General features: G+C 37.1%; 1 protein-coding gene across 6 annotated transcripts in view; it reads left to right on the top strand.

The window, feature by feature from the left end:
- Positions 1-26,440, top strand: part of PIGG (phosphatidylinositol glycan anchor biosynthesis class G (EMM blood group)) — a 98,733-nt gene that overhangs the window by 3,713 nt on the left and 68,580 nt on the right. For all 6 annotated transcript variants that reach the window (XR_012621572.1, XM_074812155.1, XM_074812151.1 and 3 more), the window contains exons 2-8: positions 109-314; positions 1,474-1,683; positions 3,197-3,385; positions 4,854-4,992; positions 7,454-7,666; positions 16,157-16,374; positions 19,069-19,350. Coding sequence is in view for 5 of the 6 variants with exons in the window: in XM_074812155.1 (XP_074668256.1) it covers positions 109-314; positions 1,474-1,683; positions 3,197-3,385; positions 4,854-4,992; positions 7,454-7,666; positions 16,157-16,374; positions 19,069-19,350 (1,457 nt within the window). In the remaining variant the exon portion in view is untranslated. The remainder of the gene's footprint in view (positions 1-108; positions 315-1,473; positions 1,684-3,196; positions 3,386-4,853; positions 4,993-7,453; positions 7,667-16,156; positions 16,375-19,068; positions 19,351-26,440) is intronic.

Below are 26,440 nucleotides of genomic sequence, written 5' to 3'. Positions count from 1 at the left end.
AAAGAAGTTGGAAGCGCTTATTTCTGTGGTAAAGTTGTCCTTTAACTTCTGTCTAGCCATTGTTAAAATTTGTTCATGACTTTTATATACCCTTTTTTTCTTGTTTAGGAATGGTTTCTAACTGGACCAAAATTCCACCACCACTTTTCAAAAAAGTTGTCATTGTGCTGATAGATGCTTTGAGAGATGACTTTGTGTTTGGATCCAAAGGTAAACAGTTCATGCCATATACTACACAGCTTGTTGAAAAAGGGACATCCTATAGTTTCATTGCTGAAGCGAAGCCACCCACTGTGACTATGCCTCGAATTAAGGTAAGTGGTTTTTTTCAACTTAGTGTTGTTTCCTTTGAGAAAGTTTTGAAGGCTGAGTTGTTACATATGTTCAGAGTTGGAGTAAAGGGCAGGTTTGTTGTGTTACTGCAATTTTTGGCTGAAACTTGCTTTGCTGTAGTAGTGCATGTGATCAAGTCCTGATTTACCACGGCCCGGAGGTGCTTTCTGCAGGAAAGGTCAAGGTCAGTGATCGAAGTGAAGTAGAGATGTAAGAGGTGGCAGCTTCCACTTAAGTCACTTTGTCTTGTTTTGTTCCTTTATTTGGTATCTCTGTGGTGGGTAGGTCTGTGAGAATCAGTTATGGGCAGTTAAGACCCTAGTGCAGGCTTAAATAATGGACATAATCTTTTTGTTTGTAACCATGGGAAGGCAGTATCTTCTCAGTTGTCAAAGTTTCCAGCTGTCTTCTATCCAAGAACATTCTCTGTGTTCTTGTAACTTCTGATAGGAAGTCCAGTTTAGTGTAAATTTGTTTTGTCGTAGGGATGTTTTTGCAGAGCTTAAAAAGAAAATTGTGTCAAGTTCCAGGTAACTGTAAGATGGATTGTGGTTGTGTCATCAAAATACTTGATCATCCAGGCTTCTCAGTGATGCATCTGAGTGACATTTCTTTCATTGAAGAAGTTGAGGTAGTGAGCTTTGGTAGGTCAGCTAGCAGGCCAGTAAGAGAGAATCTGGTAACTCTTGATAGGTGGACTTCATTGAATTTTCCAGCAGATTCTTAGTGACTGTTTTGAACGTGCTACCATTGTTTTGTTGTGTTAAGTCAGTTTACTTAGGCCTTCTAAACTGTCTTTTTGGTGATTTAATGACCAGTAAATGAAGCAAATTTTAACTGGCATACAAAGTTGTTTTGCTGTCCACTAATTAAGAAAATATTATTTTCACCTTTCTGTAAAGCAGTTATTATCTCTGACATCAGCCAGCACTGTGTTGCAGCAGGTGAGGTGATGTGACATGGCAGCTCATGTTCTTTTACTTTATTATGTTTCTTTATTGAAAATGTAATTTCTCTGCCTTTATTGCTGGTTCTTACACTAATACTGTCTTCATTGCTTCCTCTTACACTAATACTGTCTTCTGAGAACTGGAAACTCTTTGGTTTCTGTTAGTATGTCTCTTTTCTTGTTTTATGTAGGCTTTGATGACGGGTAGCATACCTGGTTTCATTGATGTTATTGTGAACCTCAATTCTCCAGCTCTGTTGGATGACAATCTGATATGGCAGGCAAAAACAGCGGGGAAAAGAATAATCTTTTATGGTGATGATACTTGGGTTAAATTGTTTCCACAACATTTCATGGAATATGATGGAACAACATCCTTTTTTGTGTCAGACTTTACAGAGGTGAGAAGCTTTTCATAATTGCAAGTTAAATTATATTAGTACAAATACATAGTGGTAACTTCTAAGAATCAATGAATAAAACTGTCCTTGTTCTGAAGTATGAACCTGGCAATTAAATAGAAATTTGATTTATTTGTATTTTCAGTATTGGCTGTGTGGAGTTAAGCATTTCAGTCCATCATGCATATGCTGTGGAAAGTGTTTGGATGATACAGTAACAAACAGTGCGTTACTGTATAACTTTCCTAAACATAAATTAATGTCACAAAACTTGCTGTGGTAGGAAGTAGACCACTTGCTTTGTTGAAAAATTCCACCATTCATGTTTCCAGTTTGATATCACATTTATATTTGTATGTGCCATCTAGAAAAGGCCCGCTAATAAATAATCTTGGTCTCTTAAAGGCATACTTTCTGTAGTATTGTATCACTTTTGTAGTTGCAATATGAGTAGTGTTTCAGTATGTTATCAAAAAGGAAGCGTAGAAGGTAAATGAAACAAATTGTGAAAAATCTTATTCTGGGCACTCTAAAAGAGTAAATGGTTTGGCAATTTTAGTTCATATTTTGAACCTTTATGATTTGTAAAACCTCAGGCCACTGACCTATTGCTACTGATGTAAGAATTATGATGTTTAAGGCAGTCAGATAGGTCTAACGTGAATTGGAAGACACTTTTAACTGGTTACTCTAATAAGACTTACTGAATCTTCAACATGGAGTGGAAAAATGCAAACATGCTGCTGGGTCTGTGATTATATGGCTCTCATGCTCTTTATGCAGTCGCTATGCTTTCTGAATATAGTCCATTGAACAGAAAGCTTTTTACAGTTTTTTAGTTAGTTATATCCAGAGTCAACAAAGCAGTGTTGCGTGGAAAATTTTGTGAAGATTTTTAATATCCAGGGAGAGATATATATGCAACTAAACAGAGGTTGTCAACCTAAGCAGGAGAACATGTGAGCTAGGCCCCAAATAGAACTTTTCAAATAATTTTTCTTCTTTGCTATGTCATCAGTTCTTTGTCTCACAGCGAGTACAGTCTTCTTGTGTTTGCACGGTGGCAAGAATTGAGTTGAAAGACCAGGAGTGAATTTCTTCCATTGCGCTTCCAAGCGCCAAAGAGGGACTTTTCCCTGTACCTACTTGTTGTGAAGTGATAAATCAGGAGTGTGAAGGATGAAAGTGACTGAAAATTTCTTTTCTGAAAAGATTGAAGACTGAAAAGTTTTTAAACATATCTGTGGAAGCATGGCAACCCATTTTCTCTGTTTGTATGTAATCTGATGCCTCATAACCAGAAAAGAGTGAAATGGGGTGAAAAATCTGTTTTGTAAGACAGATTTTTTGACTGTCTGCCATTGAACTAATCAATCTGATTTTTTTTTTTCTTGTTAACACTGTGAGAGACTGTAATTCTCATTGGCTTCTACAGAATTTTCATAATTTTTCCATGCTTTTTACAAGAGGAAAATTATTTCTACCTTTTAATTGCTTTCCTTTTATTTCTGAGGTTGATGATAATGTTACCAGGCATTTGGATAGAGTGTTAAAGAGAGAAGACTGGGATCTCCTAATACTGCATTACCTGGGATTGGACCACATTGGACATATGACAGGGCCAAACAGCCCATTAGTGGGACCAAAACTTCATGAAATGGATAACATCCTGAAGAAGATTCATATTTCTCTTCTTTCAAAGGTAATATAGCTCCTTCTTGGACCAATGTCTTGTTAGTTGTGGACTAACTTTTAAAGTTCTTGCTTGTTTGTGGGTGGTAGCTTGTTTATTCCTAGACCAAAGCGGGTATTCTGTTCTTTTCCTTCCCTGGCCATTCCCCAGTTAATAGTGTAGTGTAATATTTTTAAGGATTTACTGGCTGACCTGTGGGAAATAACTCCCCTTGGTGTGCAGGAAGAGGAGAGGAATGCATGCCAAAATTCTCTTACCAGTCATGAATTAAAATGGTGGGTGGTGCTTTCTAGTAATGAAATTCAGCAGAAGGAATAATGGGCATGGATAGCTAATAGCTCTGATTTCTACAGTTGTGAAGGCATACCTAATTCTTAGATATTGAAAAGATTCAAATGGAAATGGTGGTTGTAAATAGCATTTGTCTTACGGTAAATGTAGCACATAAATTACCAAGTCTGAATCTGGTTTTAGATTTGGAAATGTAAGATGTCACTTATCTGAATAGTCTGGATGGTGAAATACCAAGTCCTAATTCCAAGTGACCTGAAGCTTCTTTCTGGTTTGTTTTCGGCAACTGCAATTCAGAATAACTGTTCATAAAATTTCAATAATATTTTAGACAAATGAATGCTATTGTATGAAAAGAGAGGTTAAATTCTGCTTGTGGAAATTATAATCTCAGAACGTTGCAGTGGTTTTGCTGGATTTGTTTGGTATGTTTTGCTTTTGCCAACTATATGCAAGCCTTTATCTCAGTCCTAGAATACAGAAGTAATAAAAGCACTTTACTTTTGGATACAACAGGTACTGGTAATAACTAGATATGACAAAAAGTTGCTTTGTTATAGAATAACACGTTTATTTTCTGCCATCTTTGATTTGTTAGCTCAGAATTGTTGGGACAGGCCTCATTTATGCTTCTGTTTCTCTTCAGAAAAATAAACATAATTTGACATCAGTCATGTCAGATTTCTACCCCAAAAGCACTTGAGAGACTAGAGACTATTAGAAATAGGATTTTTTTAATATTATATTTCTATTACATTAATATTTACAATATCAATAATTTAGCATTTATATTATATTAAAAACTTAATGAAGCTGAAGAAATAGAGGTGGGGAATACTTCTCTGTTAGTACTCCTGGACTCCTGATTTTCTTCCCACAGTATGATGACCTTTATTTAATCCTTTAGTCATTTACTTTTGACTCTGTAAATAAGGAGTTTTTTTAAAGCTTTTTTGTGGTTTTTGTAACATACTGACAAGTATGTTAGATATGTATGCATGCTTTAACTGTTAAAAATAGATATTACTACATAACACCTTGTCTTATAATCTGCCCCAGGTGTTGTAAGTGAATTTAAAAAATGGAATTTGACAAATATTATGTGTTAAAATGATAAAGATAGCAAAGTATTATATGTACACAGCTTGTTTGTACAGTAACTTAAATTTATTTCTCTGACTTGCAGGAAGAAGCTTCTCTGCCGAATTTGCTAGTTGTTTGTGGGGATCATGGGATGTCTGAAACAGGCAGTCATGGTGGTTCTTCAGAAGGAGAAGTGTACACACCACTGCTGTTTATCAGCTCTGCTTTTGAAAAGAGAAGTGGTAAGGATCAAATAAACTTGAGCTTTTTTAGAACACGTTGCCATCTCTAATTTATATTAGCTCTAGAATTCTTCCTGAAAAGTACTTTGGTTTGTTCCACAGGTATCTGGCAAGGCCCATTTTGTGTGACTAAAACTCTGGCTTTAGCCGGAGTTTGCATCTGTGTTGTGGTGAAACCATGACTTAAGTTTTGTAACCACTGAGAGAATGGGTATTTCTCAGATGATAACCTTGTGCAGCACTGTCCTTCTTGAGTGTTGAGAGCTGATGAGATCTGTTGTCAGAATCCTGGAATACTGGTAAATGGGTAGGATTAGACGTGAAATCCTATTTGAAGTGAGTTTTGTCTTTCTTGGCCAGAATATTTCCCTGACCTCCATTCTCCTCTCTCAGACACCCAGGATAGAGGAATGAATGACAATTTCTCATGCTGAGAGTAACAGGAAAGAGAAAGAATTGCTCTTGTGAAAGGTGGAGAGATGACAGCTGTGAAAATGTGACTATTGATTTCTAAGCGTTAAGGAAAGAATATGGAGTATGAGTGTATTTACTGTATTGGCCAGGCAGTTAATTTTAAATCATTGGTGTGAGTTTATCTGCTTCTGAAACTCATTTTCTACTTGTATAATGTAGGTTAAGGTAAGAGGCAAGAAGGGAAAGGTGTGGTAGAGAATCTTCAGTCTAATTTGTAGAGTCTTGCTTAAATAAACTATTTGACTGAGTGAATTGATGAAAGGTAGTGATACCAGGGGTGAATATTTTTTCGTAATAATACTTCCCTCTGCCTTTCATTCTGCCTCTTGCTCATTTCCATCTGATTTCCTTGCTTTTAAAGCCTGTTTGCAGAACCTTGCCTTGTTTACCTTGCTGAAGGTTCCTGCAGCACAGTGGAAGTACATTTATCTGTCTGTCATTTATAAAGCTATTATCCAGCTGCAATAGAAAGCATTGCTTGAGGAGTCATTGAACTCTTTTGAGATATAAAACCAGAACAAAGTCAAGAGCTGACCAAAGCTCTCAGGTAAGTTTTTGCTTTATAAATTTCACTGGTATGTGTTGACAGTCAGGCCATATGAGTGTAGATTCTGTAAATGCAATCATTGGGATTAGATTCTGTTAGGTTTAAACTGGATGTGCAGTTTTTACAATACAGTGAAATATATCTATTCACCTGTCTTTTGGGATCAAGTTTGTGATTTCTAATGATGCCCATGTAAATATCCAGCAGCTTGCTTCTCATTGCTACAGTAATCAGAATTCTAGTGACTGCTCCTTATGATCCTACTGTAAACAAAATGTACTGTGGTTAATTTGGTAGACCTCTAAATAGTAGTCCTGTGGGCTTTTGCATTTAGTGTGCTGTCAGAATATTACTTGTGTAGCCTTCTACAGATATGTGTCACCCATGACTGGCTAAACGCATTTGGTAGTTTGGCTTTTTTTTAACCAGTTAAGAACTTGGTTTTAAAGATGAAATCTGAAAACTGCTGACATACAGGCACTCATGCAAAGAGGGTTTAGGGATTACAGATGGCATTCTGTACAGCATTAATCAGAGCTAAATGAGAAATGAGAGAAGTTCTAATGCACTTAAAGGGATCCTTGATAGTAATAAAGACTGTGTATAGAATTCTTTCTGTACTGTTATGTCAGTCAAAACCCACTCAATGCCTGGAGTTACAAAGAGAACAAGGTAAAAGCATAATAGAAGAACACTGTTATGTAACTAGTAAAGCACACAAAGAAACAATTAGCAAGACAATTTTAAACAAAAGGGCACTTTTGTAGTGAAATCATTGATGCAGGTAGATATCTGTGGGACTGAAGGCTAATCCTGATAACTGCAGTAAGGTAATGGACTCCTGCACAGAACCCTTTAAAAATCACTGTGTTTGCTTTCATGGAGCCATGGATTTGGTCCTCAGCATTCTTTACCTGACCTCTAATGCTGCTTGCCTAGCAACCGGTTATTAATTAAATCTCGAGCTGTTGTCATTATATCAAGAAGCTCCTAGAATGCTGTCAGCATTATTTTAGATTCTCATTCTTTGTTCATGCATTAGTCTACAGTAGTGCTTTATATTCTTTCTAATGTAGAAGTTATCAAACTGTCTTAAGATGTAGGATGCAACTTGATATTAAAGTGATCTCCTAGACCATCTCTTTTCTTACTTGTACTTGTTTAACATTCATGTTGTGTTTACAGTAGTTGCTAGCATTGAAGAGTAATGCTTACTAAGAATTGAATAAATTCTGAGTTTACAACAGCAGAGGACAGCAGCTGAAAAAGATCACTCGGCTCTCTAGATCACTTGAAATAGCTGATCTAATGCCAGTGAAAAAATTTTGGAACTAACAAGATGCCAGCTGTCTCTGGAGAAACAGAATGGGCCTGTTATTGAAATACTTTTTTCCTCTCTCTCTTTTTTTTTTTTCTTTCTCCTTTTTTTGTTGATTCTAGGTCCTCTAACACAACCTGAACTTGTGCAACAAACTGATATAGCTAGCACACTGGCAGTAGGTCTTGGTCTACCAATTTCAAGAAACAATGTTGGGAACCTTATATTGCCAGTTCTGGGAGGCAAGACAATGAGAGAACAACTACGTTTTGTGCACTTGAATGGGTTCCAGCTTAGCAGACTGCTGCAAGAGAATACACCTGCGTATGAAAAAGGTAAATCATCTAAAAAAGAAAGTTATATATACAAAAAAGAGACTGTTTATAACACAGTTCAGGCTTTTAGGTTCAAAAGTATAGCATGGCACTGCATATCAGCCATTCAGTTGAGAGCAGTGTTCAGAGAAATGATACTGAGTTCAGTCTGTATTGTAACCTGCTCTGGCACACTGCCTCTGAATGAAGTTTTTTTAATGACCGGTACTACTTCTAGTAGGCAAAAGAGCAGAAATAATGATGGCAGAGTAAGCATAAAGTAAAACTGCCAGTGTAGTTAAATCTCAGTGGTTTCATACCTGCTATTTGTGAGGTATCCTACATATGACACTGTTTCTGAGCTATTTGGAAGAATAGCACATTGGAGTGAATTTTCTAGTTTAAATAAAAATATGCTTCAAGTAAAGTTGGGAAATGATTTAGGGTAAGTTGCTTATTAAAAATACACATATGTGTGCATATATATATGTGTGTGTGTGTATTTGGAGGAAAGAATAAAAAACAAGTGGAAAAAATAAACCTAGCTTTCATTAGGACGCACGATGCAAAGTGCAGTATAAGTAAGCAAGTTAATGTGATAATTATGTGAAAAAATTTGAGTCAGAGGATGAGGGAAAATATTTTACCTTGGACATTAGAAGATGTTGTCTTAAAGTGACTGTGAAGCTTGAAGTCCTTGTCACTTGATTTATAATCTGTTGAATCATTAAAATAACTGGATGAGGATGCAGAGTTGTGTTACAGCTATGAATAATTAAAGTGGGTAACAACATAAAGTTTAGCAATATGATCACTGTAGGTCAAAAATTAATTAACTTTCAACATCACAGCTTCTAATTATAACTAAACCATGTCCAGGAGTCTAGCAAAATAAATGCCATTTATGGTAGCAACATGTCAATAGTGGGACCTATGCTTCATCTATTCCAATATTTTTTTCTGCACAGATTTCCTCACTTAACCCATTTGTATTAAGTGAGGAAACTTGCCTTGTTGCTGGAGTTCAGGTTATGGCAATGTTACTGAAAATTTCAACAGAAAGCTCCATCTGACAGTATTTCTGCAAGCACTGGTGAAACAGACTGAAGTTTCTACCAGCTTCTGGTTTATATGTTCACTTTGATTATATTTTCATCCGGTAACAGCTTAATTTCAATTTGGAGCTTTCGTCTGAGAAATTAAATCAAAATTGTTGAGAGTGGTAATGTGAGAAATTTTTATGCTACTTGCTTGTGACTGCAAACTGCTGTTAGAGATGCTACCCTACTGGAAAGGGGTTGGGGGGCAAAGCATCTGTGATGAGCTTCTCTCCTTTTGCTAATAGAGAGTCTCAGTAACATGGAACTGGATCCAAGTCATGGTAGCTTTCTTTGCAGAGTCTTGAGGTGAATTCTCCCTGTTGCTGTAAACTTCTTAGAGGGTCTTGTTTTTCTTAGAGAGTCCTAGATGTTCAGGGCTGTACCTTAACACTTTGGTCAGAATACTTAAGATTGGCAAGGAAAAGAGATAGGCTGTTTGTTTAGTGTTGGTTGATTGATGTGGATACTTCTGGCCCTAGAAATATTAAAGAAAATATCACTAATTCAGTGACTAATGCTGCATGTAGTTTAAAAGTGTGCATGAATGGCCCTTTATTTTGGATGGCTTCTAAGTGAAGATTATTGCCATCCCACCTGTCCCACTACAGGCACATACACATGTATGCATATCTGTTGTGATTCCTATAGGAAAGGGATTATCTTGCAAAGAAGTCATAATGTTCAGTAATCAGATTAATTTTCAAGAAGGACGCCTGTTTTTAAAAAGGGTGAAAAGAAACACCCTGGGAACTACTGACCAGTCAGCCTCCCCTCTCTGCCAGATAAGGTCATGGAACAGATCCTCGTGGAAGACATGTCACAACACACGGAAAACAGGGAGGTGACTAGAGGTGGCCAGCATTGCTTCACCAAGAGCAAATTGTGCCTGACTAATCTGGTGGCCTTCTACGATGGAGTAACTGCATCAGTGGACAAGAGAAAAGCTACGGATGTCATCTAGCTAGATTTCTGTAAGGCCTTTGATATGGCCTCCCCCAACATTTTTGCTGCTGTGTTAGAGAGAGATGGGTTTGACAAATGGGCTCTTAGACGAATAAGAAATTGGCTGGATGGCCACATCCAAAAAGTTATAGTCAATGGCTCAATGTCCAAGTGGAAACCAGTAACTAGTGGTAATCTAGTGAAAGATGTCCTTGCCCATGGTGGTGGGGCTGGACTAGATGATCTTTAAAGGTGCCTTCCCTTCCAACCCAAACCATTCTATGATTCTATGATTGTAAATTGGGAAGGTGAGGAGGGAGAGTTGCCCTTTGTGTGAGAGAGCAGTGGCAGCACATGGAGCTCTGCGCTGGGGGTGGATAACGAAACAGTTGAGAACTTCTGGGTCAGGGTTAGTCGACAGGCCAACATGGGCAATGTTGTTATGGGTGTCTGCTACAGACAGTCTGATTGACAAGAATTAATAGGTCTTCAGACAACTTGAGGAAGCCCCATGTTCACCATCCATGGTGCTCATATGCTGCTTCAACTAGCCTGTTGCAGTTCAGGCTAGATAACTGGACAGTGAGGTGGGCTGAAAAGTGGCTCAGCTGCTGGTCTCACGGGGTTGTGATCAGCAGCACAAAGTCCACCCGGACTTTGTGATCAATCCCTGTTGACACAGGCCATCTTCATTAATGACCTGGGTGATGGGACAGTGTGCCCCCTCAGTAAGTCTGCGGACAATACAAAACTTAGAGGAGTGGTTGATACAGTAGGTGGGTGTGCTGCCATTCAGAGGCACCTTGACAGGCTGGAGAAATGGGCTGACAGGAACTTCTTAAGATTCAGCAAAGGGAAATGCTGAATCCTATACCTGGGAAGAAGTAATCCCATGCATCACTTGGTGGAGAAGGACAAGGGATCCTTGGGAACACCATGTTAAACATCAGCCAGCCATACACCCTTGCAGAAGAAAGGCAAACAGCATCCAAGGCTGCATTAGGAGGACAGTCAGCAGCAGATCAATCCTTCCTTTTTCCTCAGCTATGGTGAGGCCACATCTGGACTCCTGTGTCCAGTTCTGGGCTCCCCAGTACAAGAAAGGGATGGATATAATGTAGTGAGTACAGTGAATGGCCATGAAAGTGATGAAGGGATTGGAATATTTGTCATACAAGGAGAGGCTGAGGGTGTTAGTACTGTTTAGCTTGGACAGGAGAAGATTTGACAGGGATCTTACCAGTGTAGGTAATATGTGATGGGAGGGAATAAAGAAGATTGAACCAACCTTTACTTGGTGGTGCCCAGTGAATAGACGAGGCAGTGGGCATAAATTGATACACAAGAAATTTTGTTTAAATGAAGGAAAACTCTTTTTATGTAAGGATTGTCAAACTGGAATGAGTTGCCCAGAGAGGTTATGGAGTGTCCATACCTGGAGACATTCAAGAGCTGACTGGACACAGTTCTGAGCAATCTGCTCTAGCTCACCCTGCTCTGAGTCTTTGGTTTTTATTTGTGGACCATCTAGACACTCATCAGAATTGTGCTGACAAGTCTTGGACCATACCGTTTTGGAATTCCACAGACAAGGTGTGCTGACAGGTTTTTTGGGGGAAAGAAACCCCAGAAGATAACCCAATTAAACATCTCACATTTGCTGCTGCAGGTTCAAGCTTTCCAATGCAGATTCTTGGTTAGTAACAACTGGTGGATCATAACATTTCTGTTGAATACTAAGAGAAACACCTATGGCTGGAGCTTCAGTTTAAAGTGAAAGATACTTGAAGCTATAGCCTAAGCCTTGCTGCTTTTTAAAAATTATTACTATTTTCACTCTTCAACTCAATCCAAAGGGGAAATTATGAAATTCCTGCAGAAAGTATTGTAATTTGCAGCACAGAGATAAGGCACCAGCTATTAATACCTTGAGTATGATGACTGAGTCATGGTAAGAAAAGATTCAGCCATTGTAAGCATAATGTATACATTCATTTTTTTGGTGCAATGTTCATTTCCGTTTTTATGCAAAAAGATGAAGTATGATGTTAATGAGATGAATCAGAGTCAGATGGGAAGGCGGAATGACCTTTATATGCTGTTTCATGAAGAAGCCATGGAGTTCCTTGGATTCAGCCACTCCAATGTTAAGAACAAACCAGAACAGTACACAAAGATATCTTTGTCTTCAAGTTTTAAGTATATCAGTTAATAAAGAATAGAATGAAGGCAGCTCAGTAACTTCTTTCTTTTTTTTGTTTTGTTTTGTTTCATTCCCCAATGTTTGCTCATACAAACATGCATTTTCAAACCAAGAGGTGGTACAGCATTTCATGGGACTTGGCTTTTGATTTATTGGGATACAAAGATATCTTCCCAGTTAAACCTATCTTCAGATAAATTAAATTTTAAAATAGGAACTTGAAGCTCAAATAAGGGCTTGATTATTTTGAGAAATACTAATAAATGCTAACGGTGAGGCATTAGGTTTTCTTTTGATAGAGATGGATGCATGCAGCTAAAAAAGAGTTCTGGAAAAGGCCACTAAAAACAACTGGCATAAAGGAAAAAAAAAGTTCTGGAAAAGGCCACTAAACACAACTGGCAAAAATTAAGCTGAAAGGAGAAGTATCTAGAAACACACTTTGGGACTTTGAGTTTGGAGCAAGTTCATTCCTCAGTGTAAGGTAGGCAGCTGTAGGTATCTAGTAATGCTTCCCTCATGTTCTGAACTTCTGGAAATGCATCTGAATGATGAACTAGGATTGTTTCTTTGAAAGGCACTTCACAGTGGAATGAAGAGTCACACTTGAGAGCAAGTTGGATATTGTTATTAAAATGACTGTCCACTTTTCACTTTGGAACTAATCCTGAACTTGTATTAGATGCATGTGTTGACTGAAATAATTTGATTTTTACTGGGAGCTTTATATAATTATGAAACTGGAGAAGTCACTTTTACATTATCCATTGTTCTATTTATATATTTTTTTCAAAATGATTGCTGCCTGTGCCTGGAACTAAGTGAAATTGTTATCAGATGCTTGGGAAGCATAGCCATCTGCTTTTGATAGCACTGGAGGGAGGCTGAAGCAGAAATCGCTAACATAATACTATGCAAGTAAACCTTTGCCAGTGCTTTGGGAAACCTGTAACTGGGCAAGCTTTCTTTGGATTTTGCTTCAAGTTTGACTTGTGAGTATCCCATACAGGAGTGACTTGCAAATGTTACCCACCAGTTACCAAAATGCTTCGAGTCTGTGACCCTCCTCAGTTTATACTTACTACATACAAATATGCCATTGAACAGATATCATTAGAGTTGTCAAAGGAAATTTGTTAACTGTGGTCCTTAATTCCTTTCTGCATGCTCTTTACATCATTCACAATATATAACAAAGATACGAATGTGGGTTTGACAGTCATCTTTCATAACGTGGACAGAATGGGTTTGTTGGGCAGTAGCATAGAAGGAGGTATAATAAAAATGCTAAAAGGAATTAAGAGAGAGGCTGCACAAAAAGCATGAAAAGGGAGCAGAACAGGAGCAGAAGATGTGGAGAGACTTTATTTAGATTTCAAAATATAACATGAACTCATTTCAGTGTTCTGTTTAATGAAGTAGTGTCATGTCAAATCTCAGTTTGATTAAAGCTCATTTTAAATGATCCTTTCTGGATTTTTGGATTTCCTCAGAAGTATGAATATTTAACTCATTTCAAATATATGGAAGAGGAACTTTCTAGGGAATCCACTGTTCAAAGAACTATGGTAGGCAAATGAAAGTCTCCATGAGCACTGGCAGCTATCTTGATATGCAAGTGTTTGCTGCTGGCTGAATTGCACTTTCTAGCAGGTACCTGCAAGCCTCCTGCATAGCAGAATCATTATGCTTTGGAGTCTGTTAGACCAGACTGGACATTCTGAATTAAACATTGCTTTCTAACATTCTCACTTTGAATTCAGCCTGTAGTATATCACAAAGCGTCTTGTAGTGATAAGAGACTTACAAGTGGTAAGCACAATTCTTTCATAGCTGTACAAGAATTATGAATAGAAATACTTCATTCATCTTCATTCACTTGAAATAAAATTTAAAATGTTTCTGGATTTAATAATGTGCTTTTACTGAAAAGGCGTAACAAAGAACATAGTGGGTTTTTTTCCCAAGTCTGGTATACTGTTGATCTACCAAGGAGTAAAAACGAGCTGTAACTTAAGTCTTTGTGACACCAAATTTACTTCAGTCATTGCTTTAACCCTTGTCATCTGAAACTGTACACCAAATGTTTCGCTGTGCTTATAGCTAAGAAGGTAAGGATTGCAAGATGGAAAGATGATAGGATCATTATATAAAAATTTCCAAATTGGCCTTTTTTCCTTTAAGTTGTCATTAACTTTCAAGTTAATGTAGGGAAATAGCTAGGATTATTAACGTGAAGTGAAACTAAACATTTATTTCTTGCAAAAAATACAGATATATGTGAATGTTCACACATAGCATAATGTCCAGTGAGATACCAGTTTCTGAAAGTTGTGCTCTTGCTTTCCTTTTGTGGTCAACCGAATTTATATTGTGATGGCATCCTATACACAATGACCAATATTTTAAGTATCATGTGTGTTGGAGTATGGGATAATGCACCTGTAAAATAAATAAAGAAAACATGTCTTAAGTGCTTTCAGGAACAACACCTTTTTCCACGTTTACAATAAACACAGAAACTGACCTAAATATTCTATTTTAAATAAATGCTTTTGAAATTAAACTTACATAAAGTGAATAGAATGCTCTTCAGGTGCATGTAGGATCCACAATATGATTTTGGCAGAAATTGGTTTAATCTTTTTTTATCTTTATGTTTGTAGTGAGTGTTCACTTTTTTTCCATGTGTGAACAAAATGATGGTCTTCTGTTTTCACCTGCAGAATCCGATTGTCACTGCTGATTATATCTTTTGAGAAGTAAAAAGGCTATCCAGGCAGTATCCAGGCAGCTTTTTGTGCTGCAGCTTTTTGTGTAAATATTTGGTAATGGGAAAATTGATGATGAAAATCAACAGTAATTGATGGGAGAGTAAAATTGTAGAGTATCATGAATCATCATGAATCATTGTCTGTCCATACCTACCCTTTGGCATGTATGAACCAGAACAGTTGGTGTAAAGATTCTGTGGATTCAGTGCGGGGAAATACATGTAGGAGAAAAGCTACTGCTGCTGTACTTGCAAAGGACTTCCAAAAATATAGGATTTGACTGTTTGCTTCTTTCCTGTGTCTCCTATTGTCCTCACTCAAGCTTTTAAAATAAATTTAGGGAGAGTAACGCAGACATGTTTCTACAGTATAAGAGAGAAAAGAAACTGTAATGTCTCTGTACCTATATTTAAAAGCATACTCACATTAAAACCTGAACCCACAGAATTCAGTAGTTGATTTAAAATTACTTCCTTCAGGGACATAGTCTAGTGCTAGTCTTGTCCTCGTCCCCGATTCTGAAAGCAGACCAGTCTTTATATGTGTTGTAAGTGTTCATCCACTGTCCTGCTTACACATATTTTTATCAGAAAACTTAATCAAAACTACATTTCTGCAAGAAAACATTACCTAGGTATAGACAACAGGTATATGTGCTGGAGGTTGGGTTTTTTTTCCTGAGATTTTCTTAGTTTGTTATTTGCTTGGTTTTGTTTTGGTTTTTGTTTATTTTTCTTCAGGTCAGAATTTTTTTTAATGTAGGTAGGCCATCATGAAATCACCTTCTGCCACAAGAATCTTGGTTCCATATGTTGGTGGCAGCATCAATCAAGTTAGACTGCAAGCCATCTTTACACTATAGTAGAATGACTAAGTTTCACTGCCAAGGATTGCTTTGCAGCAGCTTCATAGTCCAGATGCCTGAAGCCAAACTGTGCTTCAGCTGTTAACTTTTCTATTACTCCTTTAAAGTCTCATATCCTGTGTGCGTAACTTTGTGTTACCAACGGACTCTCACTAGCTTAGCAGCAAAATCAAGGCGCCTAATGTGGTGTGTGTGTCCTTTGGTGTTTCCTCTAGAGATCAGCTATTTGATCATTTCCTACTTGGCTTGTACAATATGGCCTGGATGATGAGTGGCTCCAGTGGAAAACATGACTTTTTTCAGCCTTTAAAGCATTTGAATAAGTTTGTCCTGGAAACCTTTTGTAACACTAAATGGATATTTTAATACATTTGGCACTTTTAGAGGTCATGGCATTTTATCAGGTTAGGGATTAATTGCTTTTATTCTGAGTAACTGGCTCATTATGGTCTTGCTGCAGGAAGATAATGTAACTTTCTAGGTATGAAAAAAGTTTCAACCTCCATAGCAATTTATTTTAATACTATACAAGCAAATATAAAAATATGATCACATCTCTAATTAATCATTCTTTGTTCATGGATCCTCTTACCTCTTTTTTTTTTTTCTTTCTTTCCCCCTCCTTAGATCCTGGATATGAACATTTTAAGATAGCAGAAAAGTCCCATGGCAATTGGATCAGACTGTATTTAGAGGGGAATAATTCAGAAATACTCTTAAATCTTGGCAAAAAGGTCCTGAAGCAATATTTGGAGGCCCTGAAGACTCTGAGTTCTTCACTAAGCAAACAAGTGGCACAATATGATATGTATTCGATGATGGTGGGGACTGTGATCATTATAGAGGTACAAAAATAAATCTGTAAAAAAACTAAGTACACAAACATAAAAGTTTCTGGTTTTTGACTACTTAGTGTATACTCTTACTGGCCTTTAGAATTACCAAGTATGAACTCTTAGAGGTGGTTGACTTTTCGCTTGAATGAGATTAATACTCCTTTTACAGTATAACTTGGCTTTGAAATTATTCAAGAGAGCTTTTGATATAAGCTACTTATGTTTTTATGTAACTAGTTACTGTAAATATGCACATGTGCTACAACTTAAATTACTCCTGTATTAACCTTCTACTTTTTAAGTAGCCTTACTGCATTAAAAAAAAAAAAAAAAAAAGTCTGGCAAGTAAGTTCCTACCTGCTCCTCTTTATCTAACAGTAAGCGTAGCTGCTGAGAACAGGCAATATCTTGTGTGGGCAATTTTCACAATTCCAAGAACTGTTATTTGAACTGATAGGTGTAGAACCCTGAAATAAATACTTGCTGTAAGGTGCAGCGTTGCCACTTCATGTCTCATGTAGCAATAAAGATAAGATATCCCATGTCTGAAAATTTTAAGTGGTTCTCTGCAATTGCAATTTTGGGCAAATCCCAAATGCTGGAAATAGCCTCTGTGGTAATGCTTTGAGAACCATGCCGAAGGGATATCATCCCTGAACCCTGAACTTTCATGTACAGAAGCTTGCAATGACATTTTAGATGTCACGAGCATCAACTTTTGTAAAAATAAGTGTTGTTCCCTAGGATGGAAATACCTACTGCAAGCTTAATTTAGTCCTTGCATGTGTGTGGTGCTGTACAAGACTCTGTAATCGCTGTAGTACTGGTCCTGTTCAGTGCCTGGAATGGATAACAATACATGAGCAGCTATTCAGTATTTGAGTCTCCTTTGTCCTGTCAGGACAAAATGCCTCATTTTGTATGCACTGTTCTCTATGTACAGAATACATCTGAAATGGCTTTATGGTAGACTGCTCGGTGGGGTTTATCACTCTGCCTATCACTTCACATGAATTAGTTCCACAATGCCCTTGGAAGTTGAGAGATGGGTTCTGTTTCCGCTCTACAGATGGCAGATCTGGAGGTGGACAAAACTCAGCACAAAGCTGAGGTGCTTATATTTCTTTTTTATTCCTCTGTTTTTTGAACCTATGCTTCAGGCTCTTGACAGTTACTTTGGACCTGAAGGATTGGATTTCTTTTTTTTTCTGGAATGTGGTTGCATTTTACTCAATCAGTGGGCCTTCATCAGAAGAAACATGTAGCTACTGACCATGAAAATTTTGGTTGAGAAGAGCTTGTTCAGCATCACTGTAAGACTTGGTGCAAAATTGCTGAAGTTTTTTCTTGTCTCTGGTGCAGTACTCAAGAAACTGCCTTGCTTTCCAAAACCTTTTGGTCTTGATACGGATTTTCCACCCTCACTGAATAAATAAGGGTGGGGAATCTCACAGGTGACTTCAAACTACACCATGCTATAAATGCTATTTATCGTGTATTTCAGATGAGGAGAAATCCTCTGGGACATGAATTGGTAACAATGCCTTTGCTCAAAAGAGCTAAATTTAGATTTGTAGATAACTACGATTCAAGCATTTTCCTACCATGAGTGCTTTGTTTTAATTGTAAATGCTCTGTTAAAAGGTAAGACCTAAGCCAGTTTGATACTATGAAACGTCATATTTTCATAACCAAGTGAACTGTGTGAAGTAGAATATGAAGAAGAAGGAAGACTACTGCAATACACTGGATTATTTTTGGTTTACTTTACTATACCTCACTGTATTGGAAGAATTTTAGGCAGAGGTCTTCACAAGAGGCAGTGAAAGATCACAGGTTGGCAGCTGTCTGATAGTTTTTATCTTGATCTGTTTTAATCTTCCCCTAGCACAGGCTGATTAAGCTCAGTCTAGTTGTAGCTCCATCTGTGTCCCTTGCAAAGCATTTTAGCATGTGGCTGAATTTTCCCTTTACTTGTAAGGGTTTGTACATGGGTAGCAGAGATTATTCATTATATTATTCATCTCCACTGCTACAGTTATCTGAGAGGAAACTTGGGATTCTGCCTGATCTGTGTGCAGGTTAGAGCAAAGCGAAAGTAAAACCAATAAATCAAATTAAAATGAGGAGAGGTACAAATAATAAGTATCAGGAAAATTCATAAGCTTGAAATGTAGCATACACTTGTGTGATACTATGAGAATTTTCCCTGGTCTGGGAAGCTATTTAACTCAGCAGGATCTCTGTGTATGTGTATTTCACACATTGTGAGATGAATTGCCTTTGACAGGGTGTGTATGTAACTTCAGGCATTTACAGGTGACAAATGATGGGTTGAATTTGTTTGCTTAGGAACTATTTTGATATTGGGAGTTAAAGCTCTTACTTTTGCAGGGAATGAAGATCATGCATGTGATCAGTTACCACAGGTGAGGAGGCACATGGTAATTTATTAAACTCTGGTAACTTGTGTGCCCAAGCCCTTAATAAATGCAAACACAATCTCTGATTCTCCCATTTGTATGGTAACATCTTACTGAGGACAAAAATACAGCATAGTTCTTCACAGTTTTTTTTGATGAAGTATACATACTTCAGCAGCGTGACATGGATGACAAGAGTATGATTTTTTTGTGTGAATTCTCAGTGTATGTTTTAGCTAACCCCAATACTTTAAGTATTAACTCTCTATTCTTTTTCTAGGTTCTGCTGCTGCTTTTGATCAGCGTTCCAAAAGCCCTGAGCAGCCAGGCAGAATTTGAAGTGCCCCTCTCCCCTCCACTATTCTCTCTGCTGTTTTACTTGATGTGTCTGATGTTATGTGCAGTTCACGTCATTGTATGCACATCAGCAGAAAGTTTATGCTATTTCTGCAGTATGTCCTGGTTAACAGCAGTTGGAGTGATGATGCTGATTTCTGCACTCATGTGCGTTATTTTATCTGCCATTGCAAAGGTCTCCGAGAATTCCACGCTGCCACTGAAGGTAAGAGCATGTGTTAATTACAGTTCCAAATGTTGTGTTCTTTATGTCATACTTTCAGGTAAAGTTTTATAGAAGTTTTCTCTGTGTGTACTTAGAGAAATTGTTATTTGTAATATAATTTGAATAATTTAAAATTGTAAGTGAATTGTGGTGTGTTCACTGTGGCATGATACCAATTGCTATAATGGAGATCATAGAAGTGCTTATTTTCACATTAAGAAGTGTTCTAATTAGTGTAAGTTATTTGCAGAGGATTTTAGGAGATCAGAAACGCTTTGTGTACAGATTTTTTGTTGGTACAGAGTGATGTTTCACAATTGCAACTAAAGCAAGATGTATGGTATTTTGCAACAACATGCACTGGTGATGATCTGTCCTTTCCCAAACACTACAGACACTAATGCTCTAAGACTAATAAGAAAACGCTTTGCCCCTTTCTTATACTGGTATTCTTAATGCTTTTTTAAAAAGGGTTTTGAAATTGTAACAGAGGGAGCAAAATGAATCTGACTTCTAATTTTGAAGTTAAACTTTTAAAATTTTTTAAGTTTAAGAAATTGTATTTGTTACAATCTTTGGAGTGCTCAGAAATGTTCTCAGTTGTGCAAGTAGTAACCTTATGACTAACATCAGGTAGTTACTTGATGAGTGTTATTGTTGTATTGAATAGAATTGAGACAATTCCAAGGAAGCAGAATTTGCAATGTTTTCTTTCACTATGAAACTTAGTATGTCAAGAACCATCAGTCACACCATAAAATCATCTTCTAGCTGTTTTTTCTGATGCTTGTTAGTCACATCTTTCAAAAGTCTCTGAAATTCAGTAACTTTAATGCTCACAGCTCTCTATTCAATGGTGCAACCTCTGTGCAGTACAGTCCTTTGTCAATCTCTGTTTCTTTGAATTATGTTTGGGGTTTTAGTACCATTTTTTTCAGTGTGTGGCAACATGTGGCAAGTACATTGCTTTAATGATATGATGACATATTCCTTCAAGCTAAAAAGCAAACTTTCTGACTTAGAGAAACATTTAATAACTGCTATATTTCATATAATTCAGAAACTTTGCTACTCCTGAGTGGAGATTAATATTGAACTCTATGCAGCTGTATGATGTAATTCCCAATCTTAATTATAAATTTAAATTCTTACAAGTAAGGCTGGTGATTTTTATTATTCAAGCTATACCAGTTTATAATTTTGTTTCTGTTAATTTCTGAATTTATGTTATGCCGTCTTGGAAATGCTGCTTTTAGGAGAGAAGCCTTGGACTAAAACTAATGCCCTTCTCTCCTGAAGACAGCTTCCACCCCCCCCAGTTTTCTTCAGTGCAATTCATTTCAGTGTATTGAAAGTGATTAAAAAGGGAGTTTTTGGTAGAAAGTGGTGTTTCATTCTTATGTTTATCAGCCACAAAAGATTTAGGTGTGTCTGTTGATCATTTAGGTAGACTAAAATAGAGTAACAAGTCAGCTAACAATATCCGCTTAATGAAATCAGGGAGAGAAGTTTCATCTTGGGTCTAGCAGCTAACAGAGCAATCTTTGTAAGCATAAATCACAGTTTGCTTTTGTTACTGAAAACTTTTGTGTCGAAGTAGTGTTGTTTTGCTGCCAAAGCTAGTGATGCTTGTGTGGGTTTTTTTTTAAAGGCAGATAAGAAGGTAAAATTAATCAATGTGAATGGAGAAATCTGCTGAATGAGATGTCTAGTTGTACCGTTTGTTAACACTGTTGGTACTTAGGGGTGTGTTGGTCTTTAAATGGACTCAGATCACTTATGCCATTTCTGAGTTGTTCTACGTATGGCCTTTATTAGTTTTCTGTATTTTATTGTAAATGAGGTAGAAATTATTCTTAGAAAAAGTAAAATAATATGGTCTTGAAATAATTATTTATGATCCAGTGTATTCTGTAGAAACTTCATGTTTACCTGCTGTGCAATGATAAACAAACAGCAGTGGAAGACACCTAATTTTTCATCCTAATTGTTACCAGTTTTTCTAATTTTAGCAAACACTAAGAACCTAAAAATGATGACTGTCTAGACCTGTGTAAAATGTAAAGATGTTCCACTTCAGTAGAGTTGAGAACAATGACAACAAATTATAGTTTTCTCCTCCAGGTTGGTAGTCTCAAAGCAGTTCAGTTTGTGACCAAAAATCTTTCTTACATGGCTAGAGATGAGTTAATTCCTTGTGAAACCCACTGCTGTAGGAGTAAGTTTAAAGTAACTTTATACGACCCAGGGAAAATGCTCTCCTACTATGTCAAAGACAAATCTAGGAGGATGCTGCTATTCCCTGTCTATTACTAAATTTAGAATAGGCTGTTACCAAGTATTGTTTGACAGGTACTAACTCTGCCTTTTTTAGTTTGGCCTGAGTCTTAGGGTTTCATTCCCATCTGTTCTTGTCATGTTTTCGTCCTTTTTGGTGAGAGTTGGCTGCTGGTGTGAACAACTTCCTTCAGGTGGCTTATATATTGTTAATACAGCTGCACTGTCAATGATCACAGCAGCAATTGCAAAATGTCTCCTGGTATTCAAAACTTGAGTTGGGTGGAAGGGCTTTTCTTATAAAAGGAATTAACTGTTAGCTCCCTGACAGAGGCAAATAATTTCTCAAGAAATACCTAAAAAGAAGCACCCATATAATCCATGCTGTTCCACTTTTAGAATGAACCTTTCTGAGGAACTTCAGAGGAGGAAGTGCCATTTCCATACCCATAATCTGTTGGCCATTTCTGATGATTGCATCTAGTCAGCAATGCCTAGGGAGCATGAACAGCAGTATGTGTGAGAAGTCTTTATCTGTCCCTTCTATTTCAGTTGTCTTCCTTCCCTACCCCTGCTTTGTCTGTACGTCTGCCTTTGAGGACAAACTGAGCAAAAACAGATAAACTGACTAGAAATTATATCCAGGACACTGTATCCAGTTTCATATCTTTGCCTCCAGCACCCTACATTCTGCATATGAGAGACCACTGCAGCTGGAGCTTTCTCCCTGGTTGATGGAGCTTCAGATCCAATCCCTTGTTGCTTGAAGAAGGATTTTACAGCAGCAGCTTGTCTTCTTTTCCTCTTTGGTACCAATTATGAGACCATCTGGAATTCAAGAAGTGTAAAAAAACCCTTTTATTCACAAGTGAAATTTGGTATCACTGGCAATTACACTTCTGTCATTTTAGGAGAGGGATCAGTAAGTGTCTATTGGACATGAAGATACTTATTTTCATGTCACCTTTGAAAGTATCTCCATGTGGCCATAATGGAACTGTTACCAATTCAAGCATTTCCTGTTTGAGTTAGAAATTTGAGGGAATATCTGAAATTGGTGCATACATGTTTTCTGGAGTTTTACGTAGCTGGGACCTCAGGACATACCAGCAGATGATCAGATCATCTACTTCAAGTTGATAATACATGAATGAGGAGGTTTTCAGCAATGTTTTCCAGAAGGTTTGTGTGTTTGTTTTTCTAAGACTGGGGCAGATAGAAATAAAAAATACTGGATTCTCCATCCCAGGTCTGTCTGTGATCATATTCCTACCTGAGACATATCTGAAAATGTGGAAAGCTGAAGTATGTCTTAGGAAGTGTAGGCAATAGTAGTTCTGGTTGAGGCAGACATGACTTTGTATCCAGACATGTAGAAATCCATTTTTGTCATCCCATCTTCAATCCTATTCCATAGGTGACTAGATTGCTGGATGTGTATGTCATCTCATCAGTCAGATAGGCTTTGCTGTTTCTGTTCAAGTTCCAAAGCAAGCTTGAAATATTTTGTAGGTTTAGTTATTAACTTCCTCCATTCCAGGAATGTATAAAAGCAGTGACGTGGATTTGATTTACATTTTCACCAGTCTCAGGGATGTTTCAGAATGATATGGTGGGTTTTTTTGCAGCTGGCTGCTTATACAAAGATAGAGCCTAGAGAATGTGAAAGGAGAAGTGGATAATCTGGTGTTGCTTGCAGTGTGGATGTGAGAGGTTATTTACTGGCAGCTGAATCACAAACACTGTAATTCACAAACATTCATGTCCCACCTTCCATCTCCCTTTCCAATAGAATGGCTAGACTTTGGCGGGGAAAGTGGTTGTCTGTATATGCTGTGTATATATGCTGTGGGTTGATCTTGAAGGGCCTTGTATGTGAGTTAGGAGTATTACTTATGCTAAAATATCTCTTGAATCAAAGTGTCTGTGACCTGTGCATCCCTGCAGTGCAAATCTTGTGTGGGCTTCACTTTTGAAAGAGCTCTGAAGCCCTGTTCTTCTGAGTAAAATCCTGAATCAGTGTCTTGCCAGTTAAAAAATCTAAAAACCTTTTCTCATCTCATGCTATATGATAAAATGTAGGTATTTTAAAATTAATTAAGATAAAATCTCCTGTTAATGGCTTCAGAGTGATTTTTTTCTTCAAATTATCTCCGTTCATATCTAAAGATTTCTCTGAAGCGCTTCTCATTTGTAATGCTTTTTTTCCACTGTGGCTGAATATAGAAACTGATTATCAAGTTCATGAATTTTCCGAAGACCAGAGCAGGCAATGTTAGCATCTGCTTCCTGTTATTTTTAGGTTTTGATTACTGTGTTTCTAGCAGCACCCGTCCCTTCTTTTAATGATACTTCAGGCTTTAAATAGGTATGCAGCCCTTTACGAATTCCAGAAAATCATCAAAAATTTTAACTTCTTGTTCATAGCTTCACTCCAGTTGCTTGGTAGTTGACTTAAATATAGTATTTACTGCTACTAGTAGTTGTATTTTTTCCCCTGTTTTGGATAGAAATCAAAACCAACAGTTTTTTTGAAAATAGAACATGAAAGTTAAAACTTGTCAAATACAGCTTTTGAGAATTTTCATTATGCAGAATTAGTGTTTTTTTTCATTACATACACAAAATGTCCATCTTTCTGTTTATTTTTAAACATCCCGTTCATTTAAAAATATTTTTGTTTTTTCTCCTTTGTGTGATACTCGAATGATGAAACATTTTTCTGCAATTGTAGCTAAGAGGTTTTTTTGCATTTTTTGACTTGGTGAAAAAAAGAAGGTGATGGGATGGTGCCTTTTAGCTTTCAAAAATGATCCCAAACTGCTGTGAAAATGTAGGAGCAAGTGTGGTCTGTAGTATTCTGTCATAAGAAAGTTATCATCTTTGGGAATCAAGACTGACTGCAGGGAGCTCAAATAGCAGAAGGGAACAGAATGATAAGTATTTAAATTTTGGGTGATGGTGAGCATGAAAAATAAAATGTTTCTCATCTGAAAAGTGATTGTAAAATTCCTCAGGCATTAACAATGGATGCTTAATTTTTGTGAGAAAGAGCTTTTCTCTCAACCATACAGAAGCCACATAACAAATTGGACCCAGAAGATAGACAAGTGAAGAAAATGTAAGTTTTCTGGGCAGAGATACATATATTCCATTGTTTATGTACTGGCACTTCTGCAAGCTAGCAAGATACATTCAAAGTTAAGGCAAAGAGATCAGTTTCTGTGTTACTTAATTACTCATGCTGATGTATCAAATGTTAAAGCTGCCTGGAGTTGAGACATTACAGGCTTGAATTGAAAGCCTGGCTTTTATAAATTTCTAACCCAAAGATTCTGTATTGTATGTTTGCCAAGATACTGGTGCGAGTCATATGAGTCTTTTAGTATCTGAAGTGTCTGCTGAGTTCCTGAGAGTAGGAGATGTTCATCAGCGAGAAAGAGCGAGCTGTGAATATCAGAGTAGGACCTACATTTCTGTGCCTGTAAACCAGATGTAAAAACTAAGTACAATATAAGTAATCTAAGGTCAGGCTGTATAAAAAACTGTAATGATAACATTGCTAATAAGACACAGTTCACATAAGAGGGACTACCAGTAAATTTAGAAAAAACTTGGTGAAGCTACTTTCAGTATTTCTTAGATTATGAAGGCTCAGAAGATTATAATTTGCAGGATAATTTTTCTTTTTTGCATAGTGACTAACTCTGATCCAAAATGTGGTTTATCAATAAATGCCATTGGACTTTAATCCTTTGATGTGAATATAGAGCAGTAAATTTTTTCTCTTTTCACTGGTGTTGTGAGAGTCAGACAAGTAGGCAAGAAGTGACGGTTTTCTGACACTGGGACATTTCACACTAACGCCATAATTTTCATGAGGCTTTTGCATGTTCCCTATTGATAATATATCACTTCTTCAGTTTTCATATCAGTGCTGACAGCAACCAGCTAAAAGGGATCAATCCTTATATAGATTTTATGTTATGTCTTATAAAGAAGACAAATTAATTGTATTGAAGACTGGTTCATCCGCATTTGTTGAGGATCTCAGATTCTTTTGTCTCTGCAAGCAGATAGTGTTTATGTGCTCACTCATTATTTAGTTAGCCAAGATCTTTAAGGTCAGCATGATGGAATTATTGGAGTTTAAACTCTCTGTAGTTTAGTCATGTACTGTTCTTGTTCGTGACTTTCATGGTCTTTGGTCTCTGCACAGACTACATTCTATCTTGTCCTTTTGTTCCAAATACCAGTTTATGATATTTGATTTTTCAGATTAGAATACTAAACAAAAAGGAGTGGCCTTTAGAGCACCAAAGAAATTTCAAATGCTAGTAATTTATATTGGGGCCTGGGCAGTTTTTCAGATTATGATCCTTCTAAATTTCAGATTGTGACTGCGCTAAATTTTTTAGTGTTTTTTTTCCCCATTATTGTTGTATGTAAACTTATGGGGACTTTTTGGTTGGTTTTGTTTTTAAGTGAAGTGACTTTGGTGTAATATATTTCTTTAATAACAGAAGAAATGGAGGTGATGTGAGTAAGTGGTAATTTTAACTATGCCTTCTGCAATCTTTCACACACGTCTTATAAAATCTTGATTTTGAAAAACTTGTTTTACTCAAAGCAAAATTCCAGATAGTGTTAACTAGCTTCTTGCATCAGGTGTGTTTGTTGTCCTCTCCATGCTACATCATCTTGCTTATTGAAGAAAAATGCATATGCTGCTGTCAGTAAATCTTAAGCATAAGTGAGACTTGTGTCTAAGATGCTCAGGGATATTTGTATCGTTTACACCCACTTGTTACCC

Source organism: Strix aluco, chromosome Z, assembly GCF_031877795.1.
Source record: "Strix aluco isolate bStrAlu1 chromosome Z, bStrAlu1.hap1, whole genome shotgun sequence".
Classification (NCBI taxonomy): domain Eukaryota; kingdom Metazoa; phylum Chordata; class Aves; order Strigiformes; family Strigidae; genus Strix; species Strix aluco.
Note: the sequence above shows the minus strand (reverse complement) of the source record. Positions and strands in the feature narration are given on the sequence as shown.